At 60.3% G+C, this 13,649-nt stretch overlaps 1 protein-coding gene across 1 annotated transcript; it reads left to right on the forward strand.

Annotated features, from left to right (window-relative positions):
* The first annotated feature begins 6,470 nt into the window (after positions 1 to 6,470).
* Positions 6,471 to 8,325, forward strand: LOC119530979 (basic proline-rich protein-like). Its single transcript, XM_037831625.1, has 4 exons — positions 6,471 to 7,222; positions 7,427 to 7,686; positions 8,102 to 8,181; positions 8,272 to 8,325. The coding sequence occupies exons 1-4, from the start codon at positions 6,471 to 6,473 to the stop codon at positions 8,323 to 8,325; spliced, it is 1,146 nt and encodes a 381-aa protein (XP_037687553.1).
* Positions 8,326 to 13,649: the final 5,324 nt, after the last annotated feature.

Here is a 13,649-nt window from a genome sequence, read left to right on the forward strand (position 1 = left end):
GACAAAGCCCAGATCTCTTTCTGGAGGCCAAATTCATCAGTATCCACAAGTAATGTCACGCAGTGTCTGCTTTAGGGGGGAGGCTGGGTGGGGTGAGGCAGGTGGTAAACACACGGACGAGCAAGTGAGCAGTTTTTCCTTTAATGCAGGAAAAATATGAAGAGGTCAGCGGGGGAAAGTGGTACTGGGTGGTCTGCACTGTGGTGCCCCTGCCACCTCCCTGCCTGCTTGGAGGTCAAGATTTTCCAATGCGTTAAACCTCTGCAGTTCTGCAGTCCCACGTGGAAATGTTCCTGAGTGGATAGCCACAAGGCCGGTACACAAGCATCACATTCACCGAGAGCAATTCTGAAAAGCATGGGGCAGCGGGGAGTGTCACGGCAGGATCAGAACTGGCAGCAATCAGGCCCTGGTTTTCTCTGCTGTCCCACCCCCAGCCTCCTCACCACCAAAGCTCCTTTCTTCTGTGGTGCCAGCTCACTCCCTCAGGCACATCCTGTGGCTCCATTTCAAAGCATCTCTGGACTCGGACCCCTGCTCTAACTCTTCTCTGCTGCCCCCCCGGTCCGGCCACCTCACTGTTGCCCCTGTTCCTGCTGGGTTCCGACGGCCACTCCCAATCAATCTGCCCTTCACTCTGCAGCCAGGGTGGCCTCCACCCAAGTCCCCCACGACTCTCTGTTCAGAGCTAGAACAAAATCTAACTTCCCCAACACTTCACGAGACCCCACAGGCCAGCCCCTGCCTCCTTCTCCAAATGCACCAGTGAAGTTTCCCCCAGCAGCCTGGCCCATCCACACCCCCTTCCTGTGCTGCCCACAGGCTGAGCCCCCACCACCCCGGGCCTTTACAGCTGTACCCCATATTGACAGCAGTAATGAAATCTCCAGCTATTATTCTAGAACTGTCTATTTCTCCCTTCACTTCTGTCAATGTTTGCATCATATATTTTGGTGCTCTGCTGTTAGGTGCATGTATGTTTATAATTGTTAAATCTTCTTGTTGAATTGGCCCTTTTGTCCATATGTAATGTCTTTGTCTCTTGTAAGTTTTTGACTTATAGTTTATTTTGTCTGATATTAATATAGCCACCCTACTCTCTAGATTACTATTTGCATGAAATATTTTTTTCCATCCTTTCACTTTCAACCTATTTGTACCTATGGATCTAATACAGGTCTCTTATAAATAGCATATAGTTGGGTGATGCTTCTTTGTCCATTCTGCCAATCTCTGCCTTTGGTTGGAGAGTTTAATCTATATACATTTAAGGAAATTACTGATAAGGCAAGATTTACTTCTGCCATTTTGCTACTTATTTTTTGTATGTCTTAGATTATTTTTATTCATCCTTTCTTCCATTACTGCCTTCCTTTTGTTTAGATGATCTTTAATAATGAGCCATTTTGAATCACTTACCTTTTCTTTTTGTATACATTTTTTAGGTATTTGCTTTATGGTTTCCACAAGGGATTACATTTGTCACACTAAATCTATTATAATTTACTTTGTGTTGATTCCAACTTGATTTCAATGGCCTACACATACACAACACCTATATCCCCTCAACCCTCCTTTTTATGTTGTTCTTGTCACAAATTCCATCTTTTGCATTGTGTGCCTGGTAACAAAGATTTACACTTGATTTTTATGCGTTTGTCTCTTAAGCCTTGTAAGAGGTAAATGACAGCATCATGAATGAAAAATGAAATCATACTGGCTTTTACATTAACCCATATTTTCACTTACACCAGAGATCTTTATCTCTTCATCCAGCATGGAGATACCATCTCGTGTCCTTTCCTTTCCACATGAGGACTCCCTTTAGGATTTCCTGTATGGCAGGTCTCATGGTAATGAGCTCCCTCAGTCTATGGATGGAAATCTTTTTCTTTTCCTTCAATTTTGAAGGACAACTTTACCAAGTATGTTATTTTCAGGTAACAGTTTTTTTTTTTTCCTTTCAGCACTTTAAATGTGTCCTTCCCCTGCCTTCAGGCCTCCATGGTTTCTATTGAGAATTCGGGTGTTTATCTTGCTAAGGATCCCTTATGTGTGACACGTTGCTTCTCTCTTGCTGTTTTTAAGATTCTTTGTCCTTGGCATTGGACAGTTTGATCCTCGTGAGTCTCAGGGTTCATCATGCTTGGCATTTGTGGAGCTTCTTGGATTGGTTTATTCATACATTTCATCAGATTTAGCATGTATTCTGCCATTATTTCTTCAAATATTTTTTCTGGCCCTGATCTCTTTCTCTCCTTCTGGGACTCCTATGTTGCATATTTTGGTACAGTCAGTGGTGTCCCACAGGCTCCTCAGGCTCTGCTCATTTTTTTTTTTTCATCCTTTTTTCCTTCTTCTTCTCAACTAGACAATTTCAATTGTTTTGTCTTCAGGTTCACTGATCCTTTCTTCTGCCTCCTCCAATCTGCTTTTGAGCCCCTCTATTAAGTTTTTCACTTATGTTACTGTAATGTTGAGTTCCAGAATTTCCATTTGGTTCTTCTTTATAATTTCTGTCTCATTATAAAAATTCTCACTTGGTTCCTACATTGTTTTCCTGATTTCTCTTTAGTTCCTTTTCTGTTTTACTTCAGTTCATTGGTCCTCTTTATGAGAGTTGTCCTAAGATATCTGATCAGTAATTCCAGAGACTGAGCTTTGTCCAAAATATTTTCTGTCAAATTCTTTTTTTTCCTGTGAGTGGGATGTACTTTCTTGTCCCCCTGTATGTATTGTCATTTTTTGTTGAGAACTGGACATTCTGAGTATTATCCTGTGGTCACTCCGGAAATCTAGTTCTTCCAGTCTTCATTCTGCCAGACTAAGAACAAGAAGGAAAAAAAGGCAAAAAGGAAAAAAAATGAAAGGAAGAAAGATGGGGGGAAAAAGAAGAAAAAAAACTAACAGACAAAACACCATTAAAAAAGAGAGAGAGAGAAACTCAAGGAAAAATAACAATGATGTGCAGTGCTTCTCCAAGCCTCTTGTTCTGTGCCAGAGACCACTGCTTTTGAGGTCAAAACCTAGGCCAGCATCCCTGCTTGTCTCTTAGGGTCCACCAGACCCAAAAATATAAAACAGAGAAAGAAAACAACCAACCAACCAAAAACAGAAAAAGAGGAAGAGGTGCACAGGCTCTTCATGTCCCTGCAGATGCTGGAGTGAGGCCAGAAGCGGCTCCTGTGCAGAGGGCAGAGCCCGAGGCTGGAGTCTGGGCTGCACCCTCCAGGCCCTGCCGGGCAGACGTCCACACCCAGGAGGAAAACAAAGCCAGCTCGTCACCTCCCTGGACGCTGGTGGGAGGCTGGATGCGTGGCTGCCCAGAGGGCTGAAATCGGTCAGCTTCCACACTGCTGCCTTGGAGTCCCCCAGACCCCAACTTTTGGAGGAGGTGCCCTCTGCCGGCCTGCACCCCCCACCCCCGGGCCATGCCGGAATCCACAGCTGCTGCCGCAGGGCTGGGCGATGGGAGCTGGCTGCTGTTCGCGCTTTCCAAAACCTGGACCCTGGGCAGCGTCTGCCTCCTCTGGTGCTCCTGTAGTTGTTCCAGTGTCCACTGTGTTTCCGGGGTCACCACCCAGTCAATCTCAGTCTCTCTGTCCAGCCCATCGTTTTTCTAGAGGCAGGTGTGATTTGTAAAACTTGCTACTCGGCCATTTCACACCTGCATTCTCCTGGAATTTCCTTTCCTTAGCCTGAGTCGGCCCCTTCCCCTCCTGCCACCCTCCCCGCCCCACTCCCCAACACCAACCTGACGACTCTGAGACACTTTACGCTTTATTGTCACAGGGTTAAAACCAGAGAGCACCTGCTTCCCCGCAGAGCTGCCTTCTCTTTTCCCCTTGCTGTCGGGCAGTGGGCGGAAAGCTGGGGTCCTGAGCCCCTCCCGGGTGGGGACCAGCACAGGCAGCAGTGGGGGGGGGAGCACTGCACCTGGGACCCGAAGGCAAGAGGCCGATCGACCGAGGCCCTGTCCTCCCAAAGTGCCAGGCAGTGGAGGGGGTGGGGGAGGGTGGGAGTCCTGGCCTCAGGCACAGACTATGGCAGAGGCTCTCATCCTTGGGGTGACAACCCAGGCCACAGCCAAACCACAGGGCTCCCCTCCCAGCCACCCCCAAGCAGGTTCCTACAAGGCTGCTGGAGAGAGGCCAAAAACTAACCCCTCACCCCTTCTCCATCCCATGGTGTCCCCTCATCCCTTCTCCAGCCCAGGGTGTCCCCTTACCCCTTCTCCATCCCACGGTGCCCTGGGGCAGCAGCTTTGCTTTGCTCCAGCAAGAGGGTTCCCACAGGCCCTGGACCCAAGCCCAGGCCTCAGTTGGGGGCCTGGGTGAGCTGGGGCTGACCAGCAGAGTGGAGCAGAGGTGAGCAGGCCACGGGTGCCCCAAGCTGGAGAGGCCTGCAGGGGACAGTCCCTGCAGCAGGGCCATCGCTGGCGAGCCTGGGACTCTTTCCTTCTAGACTTCCCTGGGGCCTGGGGCTGCACGGACGCCTCTGCAGGAGGGGAGAGCTGCTGCAGGGCGTGAGCTCTCTGGCAGCCTGGCCCTGGCCCTCTGGTTCCTGTGCCACATGCCTGACCCTGGCGGCGTGGGTTGGCCTGGAGTCTGGGTGCCCAGGCCGCAGGGCCGTGCTCCCCTCCCCTGGGGCATTGCCCGGGGCAGGGCCCGATCACACATCAGAGAGGAGGGTGATGTGTGCACTTCTGGGGGCTGCGATGAGCTAAGGGGTGGGTGGGGGGTGGGTTAATGGCCAGACTCTGCCGGCTGGGCGCCCTTGGGTGGTGGCATAGCAGCCCCGAGCCCCGGCTCCTCACTGTAAAGCTCTTCCGATGCACAGAGCAGGGAGGGTGGGAGGAGAGCTCCCCGTTCCCGCAGGTGCACCTGTGGGGCAGGGCCGGGAAAAGGTCAGGTCTGGGTCCACCTGTGAGAGGCGCTGGGCACCTCCTGTGGGGGGGTGCAGGGCAGGACAGAGGCACACAGCCTGGGGGTTCCCTGGCCCAGTGCACCCCTGGGGTTCAGGCCTGAGTCCCTGTGAGAGCCCGGACTTCAGGTGTGGTCTTGGGCATGGGGGACACCATTCCCGTGAGCCGCGGGCACCCCCTGCAGTCTCCGTCCCACACTGTGGAATAGGGGCAGGGGGTCCCACCACCAGGCCCCCGTTTGCTGGAGGCAGCCAGGGCTCGGCTGCACCGGACACAGGGCCAGGAAGGTGCCGGCAGACAGGGCAGAGGCAGCTGCCCAGAGCAGGGGCTCACGTCCAGGCGTACACGTCGGGCTCCTCAGGCCGCTCTCCCGGACACTGGCAGGGCTCACCCTGCCCCGCGTGTGGGCTCCCCTGGCCTGGGGTTACCCTCCGCCTGCTGCCCAGGCCCCTGCCCCGTGAGCAGCCAGTCCCCTGGGGACCCAGGCCCACGCCCCCCTGACCACCTCCCCTGCCCTGCCCGGCCCGGCCCCCCAGTCTCTGGGTTGCATTTTTTGATCTCTTCCCGAGCCTTCTCCCCTGGCTCCTGGCTCCATCCTGTCCCGGTGGCCCCTGTGACGGCCCCGCTGTGAGTCCGTGTCTGCTGATGGCTCAGCGCCAAGGGAAGGAATCCCCAGGCCTGGGGGGGGGGGGCGGGGAGCGTCCCGGGGGAGTGTGGGGGGTGCGGAACATCCCTCCCCCCAGGCTGCTGCAGTCAGCCCCTGGCCCTCCCGAGGTGCCCCTGTGCCCCCCACTAGCTGCTCATCCACTCCCTAAGACTCCCGGGTGGCACCAGAGCCTGAGGCTGCGTCTCCCTGCGCCTCGGCCGTCCAGCGGGAGAGTTGTCCCCACTGCAGGGCGGCCACTCGGCCTGGGCTGGGACCAGGCAGGGAGGGGGTGACTCCGATGGCTATGACGAGGGTGCAGTGGCACCAGCAGGGGCGAGGGGCAGGGGTAGATTCCCCAGGGCAACTCTTTCTTCTAGGGGTTAACCTGGAGGTGTGGGAGCAGCTCTGAAGACCCCGCTCCCCAGGTTCGGGGAGGCTGAGCTTTGGCCCTGGACCTGGCAGCAGCCCCAGGGCCCGGGGACGGCACCCAGACGCACAGAGCTGGGGCGGCCCGGCCTGCCTGAGGCTGCACCCCAGGCCTGGTCTGCTCCCCCTTGTCTGTGAAAAAGAGGTGATCGTCACCACAGGGCTGGAGGCCGCTTCTGAGCCCATCGGGGGACCCTTACCTGGAGCTCTGTCTCTGCACCTGGCTCAGCAGTGGGGGCATGTGAGCATTTTGCACCCACAGGGCCTCAGTTTCCCCTTGTGGAACATAGGTGGAACAGAAGGGCTCTGCCGGTTCCGACTGTGGGGTCCCTGGCCCCAGCTAAAGAAAGCCGCCCTCCCGACAGGGTAGGAGAGAGCTGACAAGGGCGGGGAGCCTGGGGCCTTTTCCCACACACAGCAAAGCCGGGGCCTGCAAAGGGGTCAGGCCACCGTCCATCCCTACAGGCCTGGGGGATGCTGCACAGGAAGCTGCAAGCTGCAAGTGGTGAAAAACTAAACGGCAGGGACAAGGAGGCCAGGCCAGGTGGCCGCGGAGGGGGGCGGCCAAGGCCACCAAGAGGTGGGGCGTGCCTGGAGCCCACCCACGTGCCCCTGCCCTGCTGCCTCTCCCTGCTCAGCAACCCCCGTCCGTCGCCCCCGCCCCACCCTGCTCGGCTGCATCCTGCTCGGCTCCCACCCACGGGGCCCCCCAGGCAGCTCCTGGTCCATCGCCAGGCTCAGCCTCTTCTAAAGCCTTGTAATGTTGGGGTGCTCCTGGCCTGGTCACCTCGCACCCCGCACCCTTTCCCTAGTGCCCTCAGCTTCGCACGCAGTGTCCCGGTCACTCTGCTCACCCCTGATCCCGCCTCAGGCCCTCCCAGGCTCCTGACCCCCCAGCAGTGCCATTTTACTCCCCAGGGGCACCCCGAGGCCACTACCCTCCACCCAGGCTGCTCTCCCCTCAGGCTGAGGGGCCCTCAAGGTCCAGCCACATCTGAACCCTCTTTCCTCCACTGCCCCCCCAAAAGGCTGCTGCCTTTGCAGCCACCCCCGGGACTCCGCCTGCATCGGGGTGTCCTCTCCCCACAGGCCCCGGCCGGTGCCCGGTGCCCCCAGACACCCTCGCAGCCCCGGAGCTTCTCTCCCGCCGGCCACGTCCTCCCTGGCCACAGCCCTGCCCAGGCTGACCCGCCGCCTCCAGCCCTCACGCCCACAGCCCCTCCTCAGTCAGCAGCTGGAGGGCGATGATTCCAGGTGCACATCTGCCCATGGCCACTCCTCGGCCTAAAGCCCTTCCAGGCTGTCCTGTCACCCGCGGGCAGAGCTGGCACCCGTTAGCCAGTTCCTGGGGCCGCTGAGCCACTGAAGCCCCCCCCAGGAACGGCGGGCGGCCCCCAGGGTGCCCCACAAAGCTGTCCTTTCCCCTCCAGGCAGGATGTGGAAAGCCAGATGCCCACCCGAGGGAACGCAGCCAGCCTCTCCCAGGCCCGCCCGGCTCGGCCCCAGCCTCGTCTCCCCCTGACCCATCGGCCTTGCGGCCCCTGCTGCCTCATCCCCTTCGGTGCCAACCAGAGCCCAGGCCGCCTCCACCTCGGGCCGTGGCCCCTGCTGCTGCCCTGCTCAGTTCCCGTGCTCCCGGGCACCTCACACAGAACTGAGCGCAGGGTGGATGCTGAGGGAATGAATGATGGTGAGAGAATGAATGAATGCAGCTATTGGAGACCCCAGCTGCCCCTAGCGCTGCAGCAGCACCTGCCTTGGCTCCAGGGCCTCCCACAGCCCCCGAGCCGGGCCGTCTGCTCACGAACATCCCTCCCTCAGAAAAGGGGGTAAAGCGAGCCCCGAGGCGCCCCATGGCCCGAGAGTCTGCATTCCTGCCCGTTGGGTCTGTCTCCGTCTGCAGAGCGGCCAGACAGGGAGGCGGCTGCTTGGGTTTGCTAAAGCTGCTGGGAGGCAGCATACGAGAAACGGGCCGGCTTTTGCAAGGGGGATGTATCAGCTTACAGGCTACAGTTTAAGGCCGTGGAAACGTCCAGCTTGAGGCTTCAGTAGGACGACAGCTGAGGACAGGCTGCTCCATCCGGGCTCCTCTGTCACCCGGGAAGGCACCGACGGCGTCTGCAGGCCCTTCGCGCCCGGGCTCTGTCGCTCTCAGCCTCTGGCCTCGGTGGCCCCGCTGTCTCCTGTGGGTCCCCTCTTGGCCTCCCCTGGGCTTTCCTCTCTCAGCGTCTCCCACTCTCCCCTCCCGGTCTGTGTGCATGTGTCGTCCTTGTAGAAACGGCTCCAGCAGGAGGATGGAGGCGCCATGGGGCGGCCCCAGGTGCAATGACCCGCGGCAGGCGTGGACTGAAGGACATGCTTAACGGAGCTCGGGGAGCTCAGCCCCAACACCACTCCAGGCCTGACCACCCCAAGCTGGAGCAGCCAGGAACTCGGGGGGCCCGGGGTGAGCCGAGAACCTGCGGCAGGAAGTCCACGTGTGCCCCATGGAGCCTCAGCCCTGGGTCAGGGTGGGCAGGGGCCCCCGCCAAGGCGTCACCCGCTCGCGGTGATCAGGCAAGCCCGACTGGACGGCCACCACTTCGGCCCACCCTAGACACCTGGGGAGCCCCATCCTGACTCCCCGTTCCCATGCCCAGGCCCCCACCGGCGTGGAAGGGGGTCTCAGCACAGCCCCCACCCCTGAGGCGGAGGGAGGCCCGGTCACGGCCGGATCACAGGGAGGAGGCGGAGGGGGTGTTGGCCACGGCTGAGGACCCCAGAGCCGAGTTGGGAGGCAAGCGTGATGCACGGGGGTGGGCCCTGAAGCCAGGATGCAGGGCCCTGAGGACGAGACCTCCGGACCCCACTGACGGAGCACCTGGAAACGGAAAGGGTGGCAGTCACCAGGGCTGCTTGGTGAGCACAAGTGTTTGCAATTTCAGAGATTTTGAAATTAAGAAAAAGTTTTAAAAGCCACACACATTCACAGATGACTTTACGGTAACTTCAGGAAGGTGGAGGACGTGCGCCACGTGACAGGGGTCCCCAGCCACTGCCCTGGGAGAGCCGGGCATCTGTCCCCGCCGAGGGGCCGCCCCCCCAACGGTGACCGCCCTCAGCTGCGGGGCCTTCTCGGCCACCCCTGGAGGCCCTCGCTCCTTCTGGGTCCTTCTGGGAAGTGGCTGTACCAGGCCAGGCAGATGGCAGCTCCACCCCACAGACCCCCTTTCCCGTAGCTGGATGTGGGGGGCTTCACTCCCTCCTCCAACAACAGCAGTGAAACCCAGGGGGGCAGCTGGACTTACCCAAAGGGGCGCCTGCTAGGAGCGGGGTGGCCCAGCTCCATCAACACTCAAGCCCTGCGGCGGCTCCTCCGAGTGGCATCAAACAGCTCTCCCTCCCCAGCACGTCCATAAAACCAGAGGACGATGACTTCCCGTCAGCAAAGGCTTTGTGCCGTGCGAGCGCTGCAGAGCGCAGGGGACACCGCGTGGGCAGCTGCCACAGCTGACGCCAGCCTGGCCCAGAGTGCCGCCCCTGCCACCCCCACCACCTGAGCACGGGGCCTGGCAAGCGGAGCAGGGGACACTCGGGGACACTCACCGCAGCCTGGTGCTCCTCTCCTGGGGCACCGCTGCCAAAAACCTGACAGCAGGGATTCTGATCTGCACCCCAGTGTTGCCATCCTTGGGAACTGAACTTGGGGAGTTGTGGGAGACTCTGGAAAAAATCACCAGAGACCCAACAGCAATGAGCTGAGGGCCTCCTCTGGGCCAGAAACCGCGCTGGCACTGACCCCACGAGGTGGCCGTGCTGAGTCCCGCTTGAGCGCGGGGCAGGGAGGGGGACGGGGAAGGAGCTCACAGCCACACAGCTGGGTGTTGGTGGTCACTGTGTCCTGGAGGGTCACCTTCTCCTGCCTCCGGGAGTCTGGGGTCTGCAGGGTCTCGCATCCCAGAGGGGCCTTGGCACCCAGGGGGCTCCGTGTCCGAACCCCAGAGTTGATCAGCCTCACTAAGAAGACACCCCGGGGTGCACCCTCCAGCCATTCACATTCCCTCCCCACCAAGCACCCGTCCCCCCGCCCCAGGCACCCGTCCTCCCCCGGCTCCGGCTGCTAGCCCTCCTCCCCGGACGCCGGGGACCCTGCATTCACTCACGCGCAGGAAGCACATGTGTGGGGAGGGAGGGAGCAGCCCCTCCCCCCGGCCTGGCCCCCCTCCTGCAAAGCACCTGCATCTCCAGCCCCCCATGCGCCCCCTGTGCCTCCCGGTTTCCAGGCAGGACTGCGGGGGAGGGGGGGTCGGTGTAAAGGACGTGAGAACCAGGGGCCCAGAGCAGGGCCCACCTGGGCTTCATCTGACGCTTGACTCTGCTCCTTGACACCACCGTCAGCGGCCCACGGCCTCAGCTTGGATGCCGTCAGGGACGGGAGGCTCACTCCTCCGCAGCAGGTGCTCCGTCTGCCACAGCTCTGCCCGCTCCCCGAGTCTCGGCTCCAACACCCTAAAGGGGAACTTGCAGCTGAAGTGTCAGCCCCGAGCCAGCCCGCAGCCACGCCAGCCTCCATGACCCGGAACCCCGCAGGCAGGGACCCGTTGCTGCAGGGACGCCATGCCTGCCCGGGCCACGTGTTGCCAATGGCCTGTACGGGAGGCAACGCCCGCTCTGCCCTCTGCATCTGGAAGGCCTCGTCCATGAGCCCCCAGAACCCCCGCGGGGCCCTGGGGACCTGCATCTCGAGGCTGCAAAGCTGTGGCGACCCTGACAGCTGCCCCCCCGCCCCCGGCGTCCTCGCTGCCTCCCACGTGCTGACTGCAGAGCCCGCAAGGGGGGCACAGCAGCTGTGAGGGTGCTGAGCGCTCCCTCCCAGGGCTCACGGTGCAGTTTCACCTGTCGTGACAAATGCCCCACGCTGACGCGAGATGTGACCAAGAGGGACCCAGGGGGACTGGGCGGTGGGCAGGCGGGTGGGAAGTCTACGAGCTTCCTGGCCAATTTTTCTGTAAACCTACAATTGTTCTGAAAACAGTCTATTAATTTTTTTTTTTTAAAGACTTGCTGCCTGGGTTTACCCTCAGCAGAGGCAGCAGGATCTAACCCAGGCCTTGGCACTGCCGCCAAAATCCGCCGTGAGAACACTGTCCTCGTGGCTGGAAAAGGCACGGAAACCTTCTCCCCTGAAACCCCCAGAGCTCAGCCTTGGGACCCCCGATTTCAGACTTGTGGCCCCGGGGCTGTAAGAGGGTGAATTTGAGCTGTTTTAAGCCACGGCGGCCACGGGCAACGCACACATCCTCACACCTGCCTCTGATGGGGAAAGCGGTCACTTCACAAAAGCATTAAAATAAAGTCTGTCTGAATGAAACCCAGCCCTCACCCGAGCAGGCTGGCTTTACTTCCTCACCTCCTAACAGGTGTGGCCCCAGGGGGACAAGCTGCCCACAGCCCCGGGAGGGACACATGGGGTGTCCACTACAACCAGGGCTGAGGCCCCCGACTCGCCTCTCCATCCTGGCCTGGGAGGCAGCTGAGCTTGGTGGGAGGGGGCTGCCCATCGTCGAGGAGGATGTGGGGTTCCCAGGGCTGAGCCTCAGTTTCCCCACAGGGGCACTATGAGCGTTCAGCGAGAAGGCTCCAGAGCATCCTGGGACTCAGCAGCTCTCCTGTCTCCTGGAGCAGGTGTGCTGTGTGGAGCCAGGTGGGCGCAGAGCCCCAGCCTGGGGGTGTCCGTGCCCCAGTCCATCCACGGGGCTGACCGCAGGCCTGTCTGTGTCCCACCCTGGGAGTGAGCACGGCAGCCAGGCCCACGCGGGGGAGGCTGCTGGGGCTGTGCACGCTGGGTGTGGAGCTTCCCGCAGATGCCCCCTGGAGCAGCCTTGCCCCGGTCCCTGCACACCCTGGGTCAGGGGTCTCGGGGGGATTGCCATCAGCATCCATGGAATGGGTGTAGTCCCCTCTCTGGCCACCTGTGGGTCATCCGCAGCACGAGAGGTGGCAGGGGTGGCTCCGAGAGCACTAAGTGGGGTTGGACAGTGCGCCTGGCCAGGAGGGGGGTCAGGGACAGGGCTGAGTGGGGCAATAGGTGCTGGAACCCCCAGTTCCGTAAGCCTTCGGTCGGGGGGAGAGTGGTACCCAGGGGCCGCATGAGCCCAGAGCCGGCCTGTGTGTGCGCCCAACGTCCATCCTAGGGCAGGGCTGGTTCCCACCCCAGAGCCCGGGACCACACCTTGCAAGCCCTGTGTGGCACTAATTCATTGCGAAATGTTTGGGAGATGCTGTTTTAATTAAAATCTAAACAAGGGCTCCCCCCGGACCAGCCAGCAAAAGGAGGGGCCGCAGGGCGTGTTAGGATTGCAAGTGGCATTCATGTTTTTGTCATCCTGAGGCCCCCGAGGTAATAAAATTTATTCATAGAATTTACACTCCAGTGGCGTAAACAAATGGGGAGGTAGCGTGTGTGCAGAATCACACGGACTCCCACAGCAGAGCTGGGCAGTGATTCAGGCACCGTCTTTTCACGTCGCAAATCCCAGTGCCCTGGAGCTGCCGAGGGGCCAGGACTGCAGGAAGAGACTTGAAACTCCGAGAGGCAGCCAGCCCGGCTGGGTTTGGGGGTCCCAAAGCACATGATGCCCTCCCAGTGGACACCGGAAGCCCGTGGCCTGGAGCTTCTGGAACTAGGGGTCGGCCCCTCCTCTCTGGAGCCTCAGTTTCCCCACTGCAGTGGGTGTCACCTGGATGGGCTGGTCCCAGGGGGCTGCTGTGCTCCGAGCCCCCCTCCTCCACCAGGCGAGGTGCTGCTGCTCCCAGTGTCCACCCAGTGTCCACCCAGAGCCGACGGCCTGACCCAAACGTGGTCATGTGTGGCTCGAGCCCTGTGCCTCTCCCCAGTCCTGCACTGGGGGCACTGTGGGAGGGCCGGGGGCAGCTCAGCCTCAAAGCCCGAGGACAGAGGTAAAGCGGGGATCCCCTCAGGTCCAGGGGGTGCTCGGAGCCGCTGGCTGGGGCGCAGGCCGTAGCCCTCTGCTTCCCAGCACTTCCACCTCTGCCCCTGAGCCCCTCCAGGCCTCGGCACCCTTACCTGTCCTGCAGTGGGGACGTCACCACGGCCACCGCCGTGGGCTCGGGACCCCAGCGCAGTCTCGCACGGCGTGCCTTGCACTTGAGAGCTGCCCCTTTCTCACGGAGCACCCAGGACCTGCTACTCGATCACTTTTGCATGCGTCTGTCCCTCTGCCCCACACAGGGTCTGCTGCAGAGCAGGTGCCACGCATGGAGGCAGACGGGTGGGCGGGCAGACGGACAGATGGACGAGCGCAGGTGGCAGCTGGCTGGGGTAGATCAGAAGGCTGGGAACTCCCAACCCACCTGAGGGGCTGAGCTTTCCGTTTCCCCTCCGAGCTCTGGTTGATTTAAAAGCTGCAGCCACTGGAGGAAAGAGAACGCTGAGCTCTTAAAATCACATCACCCGGATCAGGGCTTCTCTCCGCTCTTCAGGCAGCGCTGAAACAAGATGTCATTTCTGGGCGTGACGGAGCATAGCGTCCCCATCCCCTCCCGCCTCTCCAGCTGGGGACAGCCCCAGGGGCAGCCCAGCCCTCGCCGGCCCCTTGCCAGCCGCTCCCTACCCGCTGGGGTCCGCCTCCCACCCCACGCAACCACCCCTCG

The sequence above is a fragment of the Choloepus didactylus genome, chromosome 4, assembly GCF_015220235.1.
Source record: "Choloepus didactylus isolate mChoDid1 chromosome 4, mChoDid1.pri, whole genome shotgun sequence".
Taxonomy (NCBI): domain Eukaryota; kingdom Metazoa; phylum Chordata; class Mammalia; order Pilosa; family Megalonychidae; genus Choloepus; species Choloepus didactylus.